The sequence below is a fragment of the Melopsittacus undulatus genome, chromosome 17 (genome assembly GCF_012275295.1).
Source record: "Melopsittacus undulatus isolate bMelUnd1 chromosome 17, bMelUnd1.mat.Z, whole genome shotgun sequence".
In the NCBI taxonomy this organism is placed as follows: Eukaryota; Metazoa; Chordata; class Aves; order Psittaciformes; family Psittaculidae; genus Melopsittacus; species Melopsittacus undulatus.
This window is the reverse complement of record NC_047543.1, coordinates 3252553-3272928: the sequence shown is the minus strand read 5'-3', so window position 1 is coordinate 3272928 and position 20376 is coordinate 3252553. Positions and strand designations below refer to the sequence as shown.

The 20376-nt window shown below is 56.6% G+C and overlaps 1 protein-coding gene across 1 annotated transcript in view; it reads right to left on the bottom strand.

Annotated features, from left to right (window-relative positions):
• SRCIN1 (SRC kinase signaling inhibitor 1) overlaps window positions 1–14522 on the bottom strand; it is a 44581-nt gene extending 30059 nt beyond the window's left edge. Inside the window, exons 1-2 of the mRNA XM_034070308.1 lie at window positions 14405–14522; window positions 5695–5978 (exon numbers count right to left, since the gene is read on the bottom strand). Of these exons, the coding sequence (XP_033926199.1) occupies window positions 5695–5978; window positions 14405–14522 (402 nt within the window). The remainder of the gene's footprint in view (window positions 1–5694; window positions 5979–14404) is intronic.
• Window positions 14523–20376: the final 5854 nt, after the last annotated feature.

Sequence of the window (20376 nt, the reverse complement as noted above, 5' to 3'; positions counted from 1 at the left end):
GCCTCCAAGCCAAGGAAGCTCTTCCCTGATAACAAATCCCTAAGAAACTCTATGACAAGAACAAGGAAGGACAGATCCTCTGGAGAAGGAGGCACATTTGGGTTAAGACCAGCAGGAAACTAAGTGGAGGGGCAGGGATGGATGCACATGGCCACATCCCCGCATCCGTGTGTGCCGGAAAGGCTGGAGTACACACGGGCAGCAGCACTGGCACTGTGCTCCTGGGAACCACAGTGAGGAACTGGGAGCACTGGGAACCCAAGTGCAGCCAGGGAAGTGCACCAGGCGCGTCCCACCTGCTGCCGGGATGGAGTCAGATCTGATTCCTGGTGGGTGTCCAATGGATATGTCCTTGCTGGACTACACCACAGGCTCATGAATTCCCTCCCCAGGGCTGCCGTTGCTGTTATCAACACGGCCGTATTTATTATCCACTTCTCAGGAAGTGGGGTGACCCCTGGACCTTTGACTGACTCCCAGCTCCTGAGAACCTGATTCCCAGCCAGACCGTGGATCAGGTCTCTTTTAATCAGCCCAGAATCGTTCCCAGGAGGGGAGAAATAAGAGAATCAAATAAGAGACAGCTCTGGCTGCTCACAGGGACACACACACACGCTCCTTCATGTTACTCCTGACAGGCACACACGCTCTCCTCCACCATTACAGCACTTTGTGATGGTTCACAACACGCTCCACCTCTGGAGACCAAGATGAGACCCTGGGAAGCACAACGAAGGGCCCTGCTTCTCGCTCCCACCGCCCCAGAGAGCTCCCACCAACCGGTTCACTTTGGGCATCATTCACAAGCTACCATCACCACTGGTTTGGCAAAAGCAGAGGGCCCAGGTACCCCGTGCCTATGGGGGGGGACCCCCAGCGCCTTCAGGCACTCCATGAGAACAAGACAATGCCACCCTCACACCATGGGGATTGCAGGGACATGCTGTTAAGCCAAGGGCCGGGGTGGGCTCAAACCCGGGTGGGTCCTCATGGTGCTGGCAGGACCCCCACGGGAAGGATGCTCGGCCAAGTGAGCTGGAGGTGAGACAAGATCCCACACGGCGCAGGGATGCTGCATGCCCAGGCCACCATCTGCCCCTCTCCGTCTGCCCCCCCCCCCCCCCAGCCCGAGAAGGGCAGAGGGGACCGGTGTCCCCTGCAGAAGGACAGAGACAAGGGTGACAATGCAGGGGTGCCCTGGGAAGACGGGGACTGCGCAGTGGGCTTGGCACGGGCACCACGGGGGGCTTTGCATGGCTCCACGTGCACCGGGAGGAGCAGGGTGAGGCCCCCCCCCCACCAGCTGCTGCACCGAAGGGTAATGCAGGGACGATGGAACCCACAAACTGCCACTGGCTCCATGCTGTGGAACCCCGCGAAGGGCAAATGGGGTGAACTGGGGGAAAGGGAGAGGGGCTGGAGGGGGGGGCGGAGGGGCTGGAAAAACAGGGGAGACTGAGGGAAGGGCACGACCGGGAGCACCCGTTGGTGGTGGGAATGGGAGAGGGGAACACCGGGATGATGGAAGGGGACGTTCGGGAAGGGGGTGCCGGGATGGGTGGGAACGACCCCGGGTACCTGGGCAAGGGGAGTGTGCGGGGAGGCGGACCCCGGGATGCAGGAGGGATGCGGCGCGCCCGCCCCGCTGGCCCCGGTACCTGCGGCAGGTGAGATCCGCAGCGCCGGCGGGGCGCGCTCGGCCCCGCTCGGGTCTGCTCGGCTCCGCTCGGGTCTGCTCGGGTCTGCTCGGCTCCGCTCGGAGGGGCGGGGGGGGGGGGTGGTGTTGAGGGGAGGGCGGGCGGTTCCGAGCGGAGCCACCACCTCCCGCCGCTGCGGCCGCCGCCGGCCCCGCGCGCCCGCCCTGATAGGGGGCGCGGTCACCATGGCAACCGCGACTCCACCTGCCGCCCCCTGCGGCAGCGCCGGGCCGCCAGGAGGGGGCGCGCGCGCGCGCTCCCGGAGGGGGCGGGGCCCGGAGGGGGTAAAGGGGCGGGGCAGGGTGATGGGGTGTGATGGGGGGGTACAATGGGGCGCGATGGGGTACTATAGGGATGCATTGGGGCAGGGCGGGTGATGGGGTGCAATGGGGTGCAATGGGGTGCAATGGGGCAGGGATGGGTGCTAGGGTACAGGGGATGCAATGGAGTGGGTGGTGCGATGGGGTGCAATGGGACAGGGATGGCTGCTGGGGTGTAATGGAGTGCAATGGGCAAAGGTAAGTGCTGGGGGGAATTGGGACTGCAGGGGTAGGTGCTGGAGGCCTGGACACCGGCAGCGTGGTGCATGCGTCCATTCACACACCCCATAAAGCACTGCTGTAGTACAGGCTGCCCGAATGCGACTGACACAGCCTCATCAACCCCCCCGAGTCCTGGGATCCTGAGATCTCTGTGAGTTCTCCCTTCCTATGGACCGGGGAAGCAGCCAAGACACATGCTTCCATCAGGGAAACTGAGGCACGGAGCCAGCTGCAGCAATGCAGCATCTCCCCAGCCTGTTGCACCCTGCCTGCATCCACATTGCATCCTGCCTGCATCCCCATTGCATCCCTGTCTGCGCTGGTGAGGGAGGACAGAGCAAGGGCCTGACTCTGTGGGCACATCCATCTGCACTGGTTGGTATTTATCGATTCCAAAGTCGGATTTGCTCTGTGCAGCTGCAGATCTGCTGCTGTCAGGCAGCCACCAACACGTTCCCACTCAGCTCCAGCCTTTCCCTATTATTTTGTTCCCGCAGCAGAGCTGGACAAGTTAAATCCAAGCTTTTATGTATTTTCCTGTAGCCCTAAATGAGGCACGGTTTTGTTCCAGCTCCGCTGCAGTATTTAACCCCACGCTGCAGCTTAGGAGCTGCAGGGCACCCAAGCAGACAGGGCTGAACTGTATTTTACCTGCTTACAGGCAAAGGAGGGGGTGTAATCCCTTCTTTTCTGGGATTTATCACTTATCTGCATTAAAACCATGTTGTCCTGGTTGGTACATACCCTCTGAGCCCCATCCCAAATGCACATCCAATAGGAATGTGGGCATTAGTAGGAAGCAGGGAGGGGTGATGGGGTCACCCCTTTGAACCATCATCTATTTTTTTAGATGTTATTAACCTTATATATATCTATATATAAATATAATGAGATAGAGATGTAGGTATATAGTTATATAGGTATATAGGTATATAGTTATATAGGTATATAAGTATATAGGTATATGTATATATATATAGATATATGGGATAGAGATATAGGTATGTGGGTATGTAGATATATAGGTATATGGGCATATAGATATACAGGTATATAGACATATAGGTACATGTGTATTCAGCATCGGGTACCACAGGGTGGCCCCATCCAAACCGTGCATCCCAGAGCACGCTGATAAGAATCCCAGCCATGCCATCCCTCTCCTTCTAGATTTCCCCTTCTCAGGGTAGGATTTCCCCCCAAAGCAGCCTCAAAGCCCAGGAGCCAACGTGCTCCATCAGCCACCTCATCCCAATTCCCATTCCTCTCTTTATTGTTAACGTTCCCATTTAATGCCTTCTCCCATCTGGGTTTTAAATAAGCTCGCTGCCTCCTTGGACTTCTCCGCAGCTTTGCTAGCAGTCTGTTGGGTGTTGGTACAATGATTTCCCTGTGTTTCTTTCCCCCCTACTCTGTTATATATACATATGATTAAAATTAATATTGCTTTCCCTTCCCAATTCCTCAGCACGGGAACGATGGCGTTTTGCTGCAGGCTTCGCTGCGCTGAAAGGGATGTTGACATTCATGAAATGCTTCTCTTCACCTCCGATTTGGCAAACGCAGTTGAAATTACACATAAAACCCCAACAAAACAGCAAAGCCTGATCAGAAATACCTGCCAGGCTCCCCTAGAATAGCAAAGCAAGCTTCAAACGGTATAGGAAGGCCCAGAGTGTTGCATCCCAATGTCATTTAAAGGTTGGCCCCTGGGGTTTCCAGTGTTTTCTAGTTGCATTTTTCTCCCTGTTATTATTTGCCACCCGCAGGGAAAATGAGGGAAAAAGGAAAGGAAACAAAAAAAAGTAGAGAAAAAGAATGGGATTTGGGTGTTTTCTTTCCCCATCGGTTGCAAAGAGGTGATGCTTGCAGCTGGGCTGATGGATGGAGTTGAGCCCTTAGCATCATGCCCAGGGCAGGGGGATGGAGCCAACCTGGAGCCACAGCCCTGAGCAAGGGGCTCCAGGAATACAAGATCATTCCAGAATCCAGCTCATTTTCCTTTCACCTGATAAAACCCCACAGAGCTCAGACCCTGAGTCAACAGGAGCTGAGTTTTTCCTCTGTAGCTGCTGATATTAAAAACCACACAAAATAGTCTTGAAATCGTTGCAATAACAGGGGAAAGATTTCTGGTTATTTACTGAGAAATGTCACTCTGGTTGGAAATGTCACCTCTCCATCTCGGCCAAGCCACCCCCAGCCAACAGCCCTTCACCACAATGGGGATGATGAGCTGTTGTGGACCTCCTTTGGGCAAGGAGAGGGGCTGCAAAGTGGGGACCCCCCCAAGTGCACCCCAACACAGAGGAGACAGCGATGCCGATGCCTTGGCATGCAGGGTTTTCCTTACAAAGCCGGTTTCTTTGTGGGATTCAGTGCCTGCATCCCGTTGGGAGGTGTCTAGTTGGAGATGATATAAGATTTTTCTTCCCAGGCACTTCCTCCAGCAGCTCCATGCTCACCCTCCCCTGTGCCTCCTTATAGAAGTGCCAGTTTAGGTGGGGATTTATCATTGCCCCAATAGCATCGCTGGCACATCACTGGTACCCAGACCAGGATGGGCTCCCCAGCACCCTGGGGTGCTGCCTGGCCAAGGGGTGTACCCCGAGCCATGGGGACCACTCAACCCTTGGGCTCTGCTGCTTTCAGCAGGGGTGCCCAGACACGTCCTGCTCCAAAGGTCCTTGGGGTGGGATTGATTCCATGGGGAACTGGTAACCAAAAGATGTGGATGCCAAATCCTGGCATGCATCACCCATCTGCATCCCACACTTCACAGCCACACATGCTGGGGTAGAGCAACAGCTCCTCATTGCCTCATCCTGCCCCATAGGCCCCCTGAGCTCACCAGCCCCACAGCACCTTGTGGGGCAGCCAGGGGGAGATATCTGCCCCAGAAGCTGCACTGACCCCCCAGCTCAGAAAGCATCCATCCTGTCTCTTTGCTGCTCATGTCATGGGTTTGCACCAGTATCTTCAATTTTGGGGGGTTCATAGCACAGAGGAGAGCCAGGCATGCAGCAGGGTTTGCAAACACCAGCCCATGGGTCCAGCTGCCCCTTTTTGGGTGAGTTTGGGGTCTGCAGCCATCACCCCCACCCCTCTGCATGGAGAAACCTCCATCTCCTCCCCACTATTGCTGACAGCCAGTGGGATTGAATCCACTCATAAGGCTGGATGAATCTGCCTGGGAGCCCTCCAGCCCTGGGGAGGGATGGAGGTGCTCCTCAGTAGGGCTGAGGGATGCTCCCCAAAAAGGCTGGAGGATGCTTCTCCCCAGGAATAGAGGATGCTCTTCCTCAGACCTGGAGGATGCTCCCCCTCAGGCTACTGCAAGCAGCCACCCATTTCATGCACCATCCAAGCCCCCATTGAGCCTCTTCTCCCCCAGCCAGCCCCGAAGGGTGAGATGTGGTCCCCATCCCCTCCACTCCCAAGAAGATGCCCCGTACCTGATCCCGCATACGTTCCTGCTGCCCCCGGAGCGCCAGTGCATGCTGTGGGTACTTGTTCTTCAGGTGGTCCATGAATGCATCCCTCTTGCGCTCCATCTCCGACTTCTGGAGGCCGGTGAGGGCCTCCAGGCTCTGGGCAGCGATGACAGTGTGCCGGCGCTCCGAGGTGTGCACCAGCCCTACATTGGAGAAGCGCCGGGTGCCATTGCCCAGGGTCCGGTATTCCCGTGGGTACTCGGCATCATCCGCCGAGATCATGTGGGTGCTCGTCCTCTCGGGATCTGCACAGGGAGGGGGAGAACAGAGCAGGGTCAGGATCAGCCCTGGGGCAGCCTCACTGCTATGGGGTGCTGAGATATGGGGAGGGGGTCTTAAGCTAGAGGTGAGCAGAGCCCGGATGGGAGCGGGAGCATCCCTCAGTGGGATGGGTTGGTGGGTGCAGGGTTTATGCCCTTGTGATGCAGGGGGCATGGGGCTGGTGGTGGCAGGAGATGGATGGGGCAGGGGGGGAGCAGGAGGGATGGAGGGGCTGGGATTCCACCAAGACCACGATGTTCAGACTGAATCATGGCTAAAACAGTGTTGGGTCATTGAAACAGCACAGACAAGACACAGGAGCCAGGCACCGTTCCAGAGCACAGACAGACGGGGGGACATGGACACATGGACAAACCAAAAAGAAAAGGAAAGCGGGGCCAGGGTGAGGGGATGCTGGTGTCTGCCCATCCTGTGCTGTGCTGATGCCCATGTGAGCAGGCAGAACCCCCATGTCCTACCTGCCTACCTACCTGCTAGAGCCCCCCCCCCATAGCATCAGACCCCATCTTGCTCTTAACACCCATGGGCACCAAACTCAGCAGCACCACGGGACCCTCTGCTCCATCCTATCCCATCCCGCTCAAGCAGCTCCCCCCATCCCAAGCAGCAGAGCAGGCAGTGAGTGCAGGCAGGGTGCAGGCAGCACAGGGAAAGGGACTCATCCCTTAGCTAATAATCCATGAGCTGCACGTTGTGGGTTTCCTGGGAAGTTGTGCCGAGCGCCAGCACTGATGGATGCCTGGAAATCCCTGCCTGCTGCCAGCGCCTGGCACCTCCTGCCTGGCTGCAGGATGGGGCCACCCCACAGCCCAAAGCCCCTTGCCCAACCCAAGAAGCCACTTGTGAGGGTCTGATGGCACCAGAGCCCATGTCCTACAGCCCTGGGCTGGTCCTGGACACTGTCACTGTGCCCAGCGCTGTCTTTACCACTTCTAACTAGTTTGGCAACCCGCAGCAAGTGTACTGCAGGGATTCACCACGTTACAGCTTTCCTTTTTCACTCACCATTTAACCTTGATCCATTATTCATCTCTCTCCTTGTCCTTCTCCCCACCCCACCCCCTTCATTCCCAAGTTCCTGTTAAGCAAATCATAAGCGGGTTTTTCCTTTTCCCTTAATTATTTATCAGCACCACGTATTAGCTTTATATCAACTGATTGTGTTTTTAATGTAGGACAGGACTCCAGTGTGTGCTACAGACATAACTCCTCTGCTCAAGGTCATACAACGGGGTTTGCAATGAGCCAGGCAGGGACATCACGCTCCCAGCAATGCCATGGGGACATCCTTACCCTTGCCAAAGCTTGAACATCCCTTTCCTCTTCTAAAACACAACTGGTCCAGCTCCCGTCCCCCACAGCTCCATCATCAAATGTGACCTCAGCCAGGGGACCATCGTCCCCTTACCCAGGATGTGGAATGTGAGCAAGAGCTGAAGCTCCTGTTCCCTCATCACTTTGCTCAGGTCCCTGCATCACCACATCGTGCTGGCACATCTGCCCCATGCAAAACACCCCGAGATCATAGAACCTCAGACTGATTCGGGTTGAAGGGACCTTAAAGCTCCTCCAGCTCCAACTCCAGCCACGGGCAGGGACACTTTCCACTGGAGCAGCTGCTCCAAGCCCCTGTGTCCAACCTGGCCTTGAACACTGGTTTCCTGCAGCCACCTCCCCAGTGCCTCCACCAGCCCTGGGTGTAGCATCCCTGGGGTGAGGTATCATTCCCAGCTCCTTCCCACCTTTCTCTTCCTGCTCCCGATGCCAAGCCATGCATCAGCATGCAGATCCCCGCTCCCTAATTACATGCTCCAAGAGTGGAACGCGACAGCTCTGCCTCTGCCGACTGCTAAAAAGGGTGATTTGAAAAGCCCTGAACAATCTGCACTGGGGTCAGAGCAAAGCTGGAAGCCATTGGGGGTTCTTCCCCTCCCGGCTGTGCTGCATCCGCTCCCACATCCATCATCAGGCAGCCCATGGTCCATAAACCCCACTCAGTTCAGAAGAGGAAAAGCCACCACAGACACACGTGTACCTGTCCCCACACTGGCCACCTTTTCCCCTTTTAGGTATCCCAGCCCAGAGTGGGAGGAGGCAATTTGGTAACAGCCAACAGCTGGGATATAGGGGCTCCTTTGGAAAGAGACTTTAAACTTCGCAGGGTTGTGCTTCCCTGGGCATGGGGAAAGGACATTGATTATAGAATGGTTCGGGCTGAAAGGGACCTTAGAAATCATCTGGTTCCATCCCTCCTAATCCCTCCTGCCTTCACCTCAAGGGGATAATTACATCCTGCCACCCGAAAGTATAGAATAGAATCACAGAATAGTTAGGGTTGGAAAGGACCATGAGATCATCTGCTTCCAAACCCCTGCCATGGACAGGGACAAATCCTCCCACCAAGTTGTTTCTCTTCCCCCTCTAGAGACCCCATGCACGGATGCTGGAGCAGTGGTACCCGCACCCAGGCTGCCCCGCTGCCAGCAAAGTGCTTCCAGGGGCTGCTTCCAAGTAGGTCAACAGAGTGGGAGAGCCGGTGGCCGGAGCCTGCCCAGGGTCCCCCCTCGGCACTGCCCCAGCCCATCCAAGCAGGGTGTCCCCAGCACAGAGACCATCCCATCGCTTACCCGCAGGAGCAGGACAGCTTCCATGGCGGCTGGAAAACTGCTTGGATGGCCCCACTGAGGCAGCCCCCGGGGCTCCGGGGGCTGGAGGCGGCGACTCCTTGGCCGAGCGCAGGGCTCCCAGAGCAACCAAAATCCCACGGTAAATCCTGGCAAGTCCCTCTCCGAGCAGCCGGAGGTTAAGGGAGCGCGGTTCCCTTTGCCGATTCATTCATCCATCTCCCTTACCTGCCAGCAGAGGGGTCACCCGTCCCGGGACCACAGCCCCGGCTGCTAGCAGGATGCGGCCATCGCCTGCATCCCAGGAAAGCAGCAGCACCAGAGGTGCTTTGGATATTGCTCTTGCAGCTCGAGTAGCGGCTCTCCACCAACTCCCTGCTGCCTCAAAGGAGACGGGGATGGGAAAGATCCCTAAAACCCTGCCCTGGGCTGCGGGTGCTGCCCCATAGGAGCAAGAACAACAGCAGGGTCCTCTCTGATCCCCCCCTCCAGCAGCTTGGCAGGGCTTTATCACGAAGAGGATCTTTCAAACACAGTTTATTACTGCAGTTCCATAAATCTTCATGAAGCAGCGAAGCTCGAGCGGGTCGTGAAAGCAGCGGCAGTTACCGGAGCATGAAACACAGCCCGAGAAAGCAATTGTACAGAATGGGATGAGGCGAGGACAAGGAGAGAGCCCGCTCCGAGAGAAAGGGAGGTGAATGAATAGAAGCCCCCCGGAGCGATGCGGTTCCCCCGCACCCGGCCATTAAGGCAGAGGGAAGAGCTCTGCGATGCTCTGGGATGCTCTCGCCTTCCTCCCAGCGGCTGCGGCTGCTGCACTGCCAGCCCACTGCCTGCACAGCACCCACGGAGGCTGCCCAGCACCCAGAGCTCTGCTCAGAACTAACCCCTTCTCTGCCATGCTGCTGCCAGGCCCTGGGGACCAGAGCCACAACTGGGAAGCGCATCCATGGATCTGGATACACTTAGGTCCTGTTGTGCCGCACAGCTGAACTCAGTGGGCACCCCGGAAATGGGAACCTTTACCCAAACTAGGACCTGATGGGGTAAAGGGACCTTCAGAGCCATTTGCTGCCCAGGCATCCCTGATGCAGGCACAGCCAAGCTCTGTTTGCACTCATTTTGGGATGGTCAAGTGCCCTGCAAGGTCTGTCCCTAGCCCCCATCTCACTCCCGCAATGGGACCAGCAAACACAGCCCAAAAGCACTGGAGCTGCACATGTGTTGGTGCTCTCCTTTGGAAGCTGTGCCCAGGAGCAGCAACGAGGCAGTGACACACTGGGGGGGGACATGAGTGTCCCCCACACACAGCACCACCCTGAGCCAAACCGACCCAGCCATCACCAGGGCTTTACAGAGACAGGTCTCCTTTAAAATCAATCTGCAGAGGAACACATCCCTGGTTTGAGCTGTGCCTATGGGCGCCCCTATCCCATGGGAATGGCAGTTGTGGGACAGACCCATGGCTCATCCCAGCACATGGGTGTTGAAGACATCTGCACACTCTCCTCATCCCTCGCTCCGTGCTGGGTGAGCAGTACAAGGAGTGAAAGCTGAAGCATCCCTGCCATCCTCTTGCTCCCGGGATGATGGAGACCCAGCATCGAACTGCCTGGGAAAAGCCAGGCAACACCAAGACCACCCATGAGGGACCATTAACATCCATCCCAGGGCAAAGCTCCCCATGCCCACACTCTGGGAGGTGGGGGCTCTCCCATCTCCTCTCCCCATCCCAAAGGATCTCTCCCAGCTCAGCCGCTCCCTGCTGTGCTTTTCACTCCCAAATTCAAGTGGAACCAAGGAAAATAAAGCACCACCCGCTGACCATTTCATTGGGAACTTCCCAGCCAGGGCCCTGCTGATCCCACCAGCCCCACAGCCAGGACACGGTGCCAGCCCGGATGTGACCCTGCAGACCTGCCTGTCCCCAGCCTCTACGTGCCCTGGATGCTGCCTGCATCCTGCCTGCATCCTGCCTGCACCCCACCAGTGCCAGCCCTACTGATGCTGCTGACAAGGAGCCAGTCCAAAGCCATGCAAGGCTGGTGCCCCCTGGTTGCTTCCCACTTGGAGCATGGGATGATCCAGCTGGCAGCTCTCCACTGCACTGCCCTGACAAGCAGCTCCTTTAACTTTAGAAGCAGAGAAAAGACCGGATAAATTCCCATGTCATTGTCAAAACCCAAACCGAAGGAGAAATCCCATCTGGCCAGGCCTGTGAAAAGCAGCAGCTACTTCCCACCTCGCCGGGTGTTATGACACCCACACATGCACATGGAGACGGGAGAGGAGTTCACTTCCTAGATCCCATGGACAGCAGTGCCAAGAGCAGGACCAGCACGCCCGACTGCTCACTTTGGGCTCAGGATCAGAGCCCTATCCCCACATCCTTTAACATGAGGTACATGAGCCAGGCTGGTCCCCATGCTGCCATCCGGAAAAGGGGGATCTGGCACCCAAGAAGCAACTCCAGCCTTGTCCACTTCATCCTGCAGCTCCCGTTGTGGTGTCCCTGTCACCTCCCTGCCTGTCCCTGCCTGCACACACCACGAGCATCCTGAAAAGCATCACCCAGCCCCTGTCCTTCCTTTTCCTCACCCTGTCTCCTTGGCTCAACATCTCCCTGGGAACTCCTGCCAGGTCCAAGCTGGGAACCATCCCTACCCTCACCCGAGTGCTTCAGGGAGCAGAGGGGACAGCACCAAGCACAGATGTGACCTGACCTGCATCATGGGCCTGGTACACAGCATCAGGGGATGCTCTGAAGGCAGCCGATGGGCAGGAATGCCCCCATCACCATGCAGTAAGAGCAGCATCCAAGTGGAAGTTTCTCCCCACATGTCCTTGCCCTCCTGGAGACCCCAGCAATGGGAAGCATCAATCCCCAAGGAGCTTCTCATGCTTGGGCAGAGGCAAATAAGATGGGCAGAGGACACAGGGAGGATGGGAAAGCAGGGCAGATCTTTGCCCTGCCATCAGCTTCCTCTTTGACTGTTGGCAGGAGGCCGAAGGCAGCAGCATCCTCTGTGCATGGAGAGCATCCCTGCTGGGAACGGGAGGAGAAAGGAGCCCATGTGCCCCTGGCAGGGATGGCTGGGGACATGCCAACACTTGGGGATGCAGGAGACAAGTAAAGGAGAGGATGGAAGGGGACGGACTCTTCCCAGCACAGACACAAGCCACATTGTGGTCTGGTCTCCTACATACAGACAGCAGTGATTCGAGGCAGTGCAGCCTGGCAGCTGGGATGGAAGCAGCCAGATCTGAGCCTGGGGATCCCCTTTGGAGCCAGATGGGAGAGGGAAACTGAGGCATGGAGCCACTGTCCAGGAATAGCCCCAGAGGCACAGCTGTACCCATCATGCTCCTGCAAAGCCAAGTCACAGCATGGGTCCTGGGTGCTCCTGCTTGGAGCTGCTCTGACAAATGGCTCTGGAAATCAATCCAATCTATCAGGCATCACTTCAAGACACCAAATCGATGATTCCTCTTAGCTCAGAGCAGAGGGAGGGAGGTGGGAGAGGGGGAGGGATGAAGGTTTCCTCTACAAGCAGAAGTTGGGTCCAGTTGGAAGAAAATGGCCCCAAAACCAGCTCTTGGTGTGGCAGAGAGCAGGGAAGATGCATGTCTGCATGTGGTGCAGCTCCAGGGATGGAGGGAGGGATGGAGAGAAGGATGGAGGAATGGAGGGACAGAGGGATGGAGGGACAGAGGGATGGAGGGACAGAGGGATGGACGGATGGAGGGACAGAGGGATGGACGGATGGAGGGACAGAGGGATGGAGGGACAGAGGGACAGAGGGATGGAGGGACAGAGGGATGGAGGGACAGAGGGATGGAGGAATGGAGGGACAGAAGGATGGAGGGACAGAGGATGGAGACAGGGCATCATCTGAGCTCACAGGCAGAGCTTTGGATTCATTTCTTACTCTCACCTCTGTGCAAGCAGAGCAAGAGTGCAGAGGCACGGGGAGGTTGTGGAGCCTGCAGGGGGTTGAGGAGATGCTGGCAGAGAGGAGGAGGGAACACACATCACGATCAGAAACAAGTTCCTGACAGAACCATTGTTCCCTCTAATGAGACACTGAAGGGAGTCACTAAACAGAGCAAGGCTGACACAACCGCTTCCATGATGGGAGAAACAGGAAGGGGCAGTGTGGTCAGGCAGCAGGAATGGGGATTTGGCAACAGGAGCCTCCAGCCTGGCCCATGGCCACAGGCAACTGTGAGGTTAGAGCCAAGAGGCCGTTTGCTGCTCAAGGGATGCACCAGCTTGGGAACACAGGCAAAGCTTCACCTCGGAGAGCCTGAGATCGAAGGCAGAGACAAAATGCAACAAGTGGATGGAGAGGAAGGTGAAAGGATGGGAGACACCTCCCGTGCAGGGAAATGATGCAGGTGATGCTCCTGCCCCTTGTGCCACGTGCACTGGATGCGATTCCCTAAGCCAGCTCATCAGCACCTCTCATCTCCTGCCGTCAGCACAGGGATGCTGACCACGGGAGCTGCTGACAGGAGCTTCAACGTGCTGCACCGTATCAGGAGCTAATTCATCTGACAGAGCATGGCAGAGCTGAGGGAGAGAACCATCACCCCCCCACCCATCATCACTAAGGGAAGAATCCAAGTCAAACCCATGGCTTTTCCAGCCCTTGTGCTCCAGCCTGGAGCCACCACAGAGCTCAGCTCCATGAGAAAGTGCCCAGGAGGGGGATTTTTCCCAGCTTGGCACATTGGGGACCACTGGCTGCTCAGCCTGGCACAACACTTGGCCCATCTCTGCCTTGGCACTGGAAGACCCAACTCTTCTAAAGACTTGGCTCCTGCTGCCATTGTGATGTGCTTGGATGCAGAGCCCGGAGCTCAGCAGGTCCAGCCACAGCACGGAGTGCTGCTCCTGCAGCCTCCAGGCTGGAATTATGGGGGAGCTGCCTTTTTGAGTGATTCCTGCCAGGAGATGGGGTGATGCCAGCTCTGGTGGCTGCGGGGGAGAGCCTGGAAGAAGCTGGTTTGGTGTTATGGAGGGGCTCAGGAAGGCTCCTGATGGGGTGTGGAGAACAGACCCTATTTATAAGCGCCCAGGTAGCATGTAGGCGGGTGGCCACAGCCCGCTGTGCCAGCATGGTTAGTCACAGCTACTTAAAAATCAGGAATGCTGAAAACAACCTGCTCAGACCCACATCGAAAGCCTCTCCCAATCTGAAATCATGGCGTGAGATGCGACAATGCTTCACTGACAGCCCAATGAGAGACCCCATGTGCACATGGCATGGGGATGCTGCTGAGACACGTCATCCCTTCTCCACAGGGCATGAGGACACGGAAGTGCACAGTCTACAGTGCCTGGCTGGCGCCGCATTCCCCAGTACATCCCACCCTGTAGTGGGATGCTGTAGGTGACATTAGGATGAGGTGCACCATCCCCAGAGGCAGATTCCATCCCTCCTGTTGGCACTGAGCAAACCCTCTTGCTCTCTTGCACTTCTTAACCCCCACCAGGGCACATCACAGGGAGAGCTCCAGCCCTTCCACCAGCACCAGTCAGAAGCTGTCCAGGCAGTGAGGTTTAGTCAAGCAAAAGGAGGGCAGCAGCATCTGCCTGCAGCCCTGCTGCCTCCTCCCACCCCACTGAGCATCCAACCCAGCCCCACACCATCACCTCCCAGGGGGCAGAGCCCACCTTAATGGTGCTGGGACCATCCCCGAGGGACCAGCATCACCTGGTGCCTGCATCCCCATCACGTCACCCCCCTGGTCCATACCCACGAGCAACGGAGTCAGCCTGTAGTCCCCAGGCTCGGCGGGTCTCTCCTGCTCCCGCAGCCTCGGCACGGCTCTAGGGGAAGCTCCAAAGGGATGCTTTGCCCAGCGAGGAAGCATGGTGGTACCCAGGCGGCCGAGAGGAACCAGGAGCCGGCTCGGAGCAGGGCTCCGAAATCTGTGTGACAAACACACGCATCTCATCGCATATGTTTAAACCGAGGGGAAAGATGCTTTTCCTGATCACTTGGCATTTAAAGCAACATGTCAAGTTAAATCTAAGGAGACGGATGGAGCCGCTTGAGCTGTTTCTGTTAATGAAATACAGGATCAGAGCGTTATTAAACACGTATGCAGCGAGGTGGGGTGGTACCGACCTTATCACACGGCGCTGACCCCGAGGAAAGCTGCACGCAGCGACCGGCGGCGCTCAACCCTGCGGACACCGATCCCTTACATCCAGAGCCGGATCCTCCGCACCGGGAAGCGGAGCCGGAGCAGTGCTGGGTGGTTGGAGGAGCTCCGGAGCTGGTGCCCTGCTGCCACCCGGCTCCTGGCACCCGTCAGTCCCCACTGCTGTCCCCAAGCTAGCGAGGGGTGCGCGGCAGGGCTGTCTCCATGGCTCACAGTCAGTGCCACAGCTCCTCTGCCAGCCGCCATTGCATCCTCCCGGCTCCCAGCCAGCACTTTTCCTCACATCCTTTCCCTATCCCAGCAACTTCTCTCCCCCCTGCCCGCTTTGATTCCTCTTCGGATGCCTGTGTCTCCTGCTCTCCCGGTTCAGGCGGCTCAGAGCTCCCTGCAGGTCTCCGGGTGTGGTTTTTTCCTTCTCTTCTGGAAATGTCAACGTGCCCCCTCAAACACATCACATGGGCTGGGAGCCAGGAGATGGTGCTCAGCCATCATCACTGCCACTGTCCCCTCCCTGCCCTGCCAAAGCAAGGGCTGGTGATGGGCTATCGGCTCAAGGAGCCCTTCCTATGCTCCTGCATCCGCCCTGGCTCTGGGTGCGATGCTGGAGGATGCACATGTACAGGGCATCAAGGTAACAGCAGAGCCCATTTCCAGGCTGGCCCTGGCAGGGGCTGATGAAGTCACCCTGAATGAGTGATGAACAGGCAGTGATGACCTAAGGATGATACTGGAAGCACAAGCCAGGTTCTCTTGGTTCACCCAAGCTAAAGAAGACCATTGCTGTGTCTGCATTCTGTGGGTGTTTGCCTGCTTCTCCCCCCAAGGAAGATGCTGACCTTGCCACAGATACTCCAAAACTCAGTCTTACCCCAGCCCAAGGCCATGACACCCCAGCAAAACCCTGACCTGTGCTGCAAGGGTCCCCTTCTATAGTCAAGCAACATCCAAACACTGGTGCAATGCGATTGACAGCAAATTCCAGCAGCACCCCAAAACCACCTGCACATGCATTGAGGGGGACACTTGCACTGTGGCTTTGCAAACTCTTCCTGTTTTCCTCCATCCCCCATTCCCAGTGTTTCTGCCTCCATCCAGCTCATTTCAGCATCTTGAAGATTCTCTCATGGACTTAAAAACCATCCAAGCCCACTCAGCCCTGGCTGGGAAGGGCTGTAGAGCCCTTATACCAAAGACCCATAGGTAGGTTTTATCCCTGTTTCACAGATGGGAAAACTGAGGCACACATGGAGTGTGGGGGTCAGGAGCACTCATGGCTCAGAGCCCAGCAGTGGCAGGACAAGAAGGGAGAAGTTTGGGAGGGCTGGAGCCCTTCCAGGTTCTCCAACAGCCTTAGATGTGAGTCACAGCTGGCATAGGCATTCACTGCATGTTCTGCATTGACAACCCCCCAAAAACAATGTTCCTCTTTGCTGAGCACTTCAGGAGGAGCTGGCTCCTGCACATCATACACATAGAGGGGGCCTATTCCCCTTCCTCCTTTAGTTTGGGACCAAGGGCATCTCTCGCTTCACATTGATACCATGACTATCATCTGTACCCTGTGTGTTATTTGTATTGGCACAGCGGCTGTGCTCTGCTTGGCCAACACCGTGGGGAAGGGGTAGGACTTGCTCCAAAGAGCTTAGAGTCAATACAGGCAACAGAGTTGAGAGGCAAGGAGACACGGCCAAGGGCAAACAGCAGGTCTGGGGACCTCCTGCATGCCAGGACCCACAGCATCTCCCCTGTGCTCCCTACCACAGGATGCTAGAGCTGAAGCTGGAGGTTTGGGGCACAAAGAGTGTGTGGGGATGGGAGGATGCTACATGGGAAAAGCAAACACCATTCCTGCCAGCAGGATTAATTGTCCTTCCTGCTGATCCCTGAAACCTGGCTCACTCCTGCTGCGGGGAGGGCCAGAGGATGGGGTGACCTTTTAATTCTGATTGCTCTGTGATGAGGAGTAAATAAGCATTATTATCAGTTAAAAGCTGCTCAGAAGGGCCCGCCTGCAGATCTACTGCTGTCTCACATCCATCACATAGATGGTCCCCATGCTCCTGCAGGGCAGACCCCCCCACATCTCTTATTTCCAACAGGGAACTGAGCTGCCATGGGATGCGGCCTGGACCCAAAAGCAGCACCGAGCACCTAGGTCTACTCCAGGATGCTTCCACCACCTCCCATCCCAGGTCCCCCCAGTACTGCTTGCTGCACCATCACCACAGGGATGGTCCTGCTGTCACCGTCGGAAGAGGCACCATTCCCTACACCCAGACTTGCTCAGTCATGGAGGCAAATGATTGCTTTTAAATCAGAGGGAGATCTTCCCCCTTTGGAGCTTCCACGGCTCTAACTTCACTGCAATGCAAAGCTGAGCCACTTGTCATGCAAAAAGCCCATTGCTCAGTGACACCTCATCCTCACCAGGGACCAGCTGTGTGCCAGCAATGCTATTCCCAGGGAGAGGCTGCTCAAAGGAGCTGACACACCAGGGTGAGACATCCCCATTTACACCTGCAATGCCAGACATGGGCTTGCTCTTAGCAGCTACACAAGGAGCTGTTTTCAGGCAGCACCAAACCTGCCTGCAGGGGAGAAGGATGCCCATTGCCCTGCTCTGTGCCTGTTCTCCAGCCACTGGTGCCAGCTCCGGCTTTTCCCCTCCATCAGCCAATTCCTGCATCTCCATCCTCCTATTTACTCCGTAAGCTCTTTAGAAAGATGATTGCATCTCACAATGCCTGTGTACAGCCCCGAGCACAATGAAGCCTCGCTCTGCCCCGGCACCACTTCAATCCGCACAGTAAGACAGTCATGGGGTGGGAATACAGCCGGGGCACAGAGCACAGCTTTGTCTCTGCTCACAACTGGGCTCAGCACACGCAGTCTATACAGCAATATTCATGCATGCGGTGTCCTGACACGCTACACACAGTAGGTCTATTGTACATCATTTAAACTACAAGATATTGGGGACTGACCAAGGCAATGCTGCTCAGAGCAGCGATGCTGAGCTCCAGTGCTGAAGGAGGAGCAGGAACCTGCTGCACCAGGCAGCCAAGGATGCTCAGATTGGCAAAGAGGAGTTAACCAGGAGCAGATCGCAGATTCCCAGACTGGTTTGGGTTGGAGGGGACCTTAAGATCTCTGGGCACCCTGTGCCAGCGCCTCAGCACCCTCACAGGGAACAGCTTCTGCCTAAGAGCTCAGCTCAGTCTCCCCTCTCTTGGGCAGGTTCAAGCCATTCCCCTTGGCCTGTCCCTACATCCCTTGTCCCAAGCCCCTCTCCAGGTTTCCTGCAGCCCCTTCAGGCACTGGAGCTGCTCTCAGGTCTCCCCTTCAGGAGCCTTCTCTTGTCCAGGCTGCCCCAGCCCAGCTCTCTCAGCCTGGCTCCAGAGGAGAGCTGCTCCAGCCCTCGCAGCATCTCCCTGGCCTCCTCTGAACTCACTCCAGCTGCTCCATGTCCCTCTTATGTTGGGAGCCCCAGCTCCATGCTCAGTGTCACTGCATGCCCTGTGCTGCACTGCTGGGACCAGGTTCACTCTGTGGGAATGGACATGCCCCATTCCCAGTGGCTGGGGAGAAAGAGATGCAGGATTCCAGCAGCAGCCAATCTGCCCATCCTCATGACCACAGGCACAGACCCAGCCTTTCCTTGCTTGTCCCCATGCATTTGAAGCATCAGGGGGAAAGAGAAGGAGCATCCGCTTAAAGCATCCTCCCTGGCACGACACTGAGCTGGGCAGTGCAGATCTGATGGGAAATCAGGGTCTCACTTTCCCCTTCTCACAACACAATGCCCATTACTGGGCCAGAAAAGGCCCCATTAGGACACAAGCTCTGCCTCAATCCAGTAGTGGGACTGTGACTGTGGGTCAGGCTGTTTATATCAGACCTTATCTCAGTCCTCAGGGTGTCACAAGCAGGAAGAAGACCCTCACCATCACAATGGATGCATTGGTCTCATTGCAGCTTAGAGCTGGGTGGACAGAAAGGCTTTTCCCCTCCCGGAGGCTGCTGATTGGACCATACCAGATGCATGTCTGCTGCTATCAGAAATGGGGAAGAAGCCAGATAGAGAAAAAGAAAAGGAAAATAAAATATCCATTGGAGACCTTTTGACACTACACAGTTAAATGCACTCAATGCATTTCACAGCTGAAGGGCCAGGGAGCATAATTTCTCATTAAACCCAGCCAGCTGATGGCTGATAAGTTCTTAAGTAATAAAAAACTCTTTTAAACCCCAGCGAGCACCCGGAGGTGTCAAAGCGGTTCGGGAGATGGCTCATCCCTAAAGGGAACAGATCTGCAGGAGAGAAACCAGGTCCACGTGGCTGCAAGCAACATCTGCCGAGGCTGGCATCACCCGGCAGCGCTGGCAGAGCCCATCACAGATCCAAGCTGGGATGTGCCAAGCGGTGGCAGGTGGAGCCGAAGGGAGAACTTGGCACCGGGAGCTGCATCAGCCTCCCACGGGGACCGGTGCTGCCGTGCGCCGGGGCTCGGCTCCATGCGCATCCCAAGCTGTTCCCTCGGGCACCCGCTTGGTGAGCCCATGGGGCTGGGGCTTTGCTCCCCAGCTGGTGAGGAAGCCAAAACCCGCCTGGAGAAGCGAGAAGCGAGAGTTTGCTCCCTAAATGGCACAACCCGAGCGGTGCCTGGCAGCACAGAGCAGCCCCTAGCTGCTGCAGCACCCAACACCTCCGAGGCCAGGCTGGCGCCCGCAGCGCCCGGCTCCCAGCCGGTGCCGTGGCACAGCACCAAGTCCTTCCGCACTCAGGGTACTTCAGCACCCTTCTGCCTTTGCTCACTTGCTGAGCGCAGATGCGGCAAATCCCGCTCCCACAACGGGATTCAGAGCTGAGCCTTGTCCCATACTGGAGGGGGAGGGTTAAAGGAGACGTGCCCTGTTCTGCATTAAAATAGCAAAGGGAACATAACGCCAGGGCCAGCTGCAGCAGCACTTGGTGCAGGATCAGATCCTGGTCCAGGTCTCTGGAAGGAGCTTCCCATTTTAGCTCTGCAGAGAGAAAGCCTTGGCAAGGGCTGTGCTGACTTTTGGGGGGGCACAAGCTCCTTCCTCCCCAGCACTTTCTGGGGGAGCAGAGCTCCCAAGTGCCACAGATGATGCTCATGACTCTTAAAACCACTTGGCACCGACCAAATGCCAAACTTTTTGAGTGCCTGGGGGCAAATCTGCAGGATGGGATGAAGCAGAGGGTGTCACAACAAGCCCTGGGAGCCGCATCCATCTGGACCAGCCAATGATGCTGATGATGCTCCTTACCCACCTGGAAAACCAAAGCTCTCCAGGACATCCACACCAGAAGGGAAGCAGTCACCTGGCTTAAACCCAGAGGAAAGGTAGAAGGGGTTTAACAATTACTTTGCAGGGCATGGGAAAAAGCCTCAAGTGCACATCCCTGGTGTTGGGATCAGTGACTCCAGAGCTGCCCAGGCATTTTGGCAACCCCTTCTCCTATGGAAACATCACCCCCTCAATGCCCCTATGCCAGTCCCCATTACCAGAAGGCCACTGCTTCCCAGTCAATCTT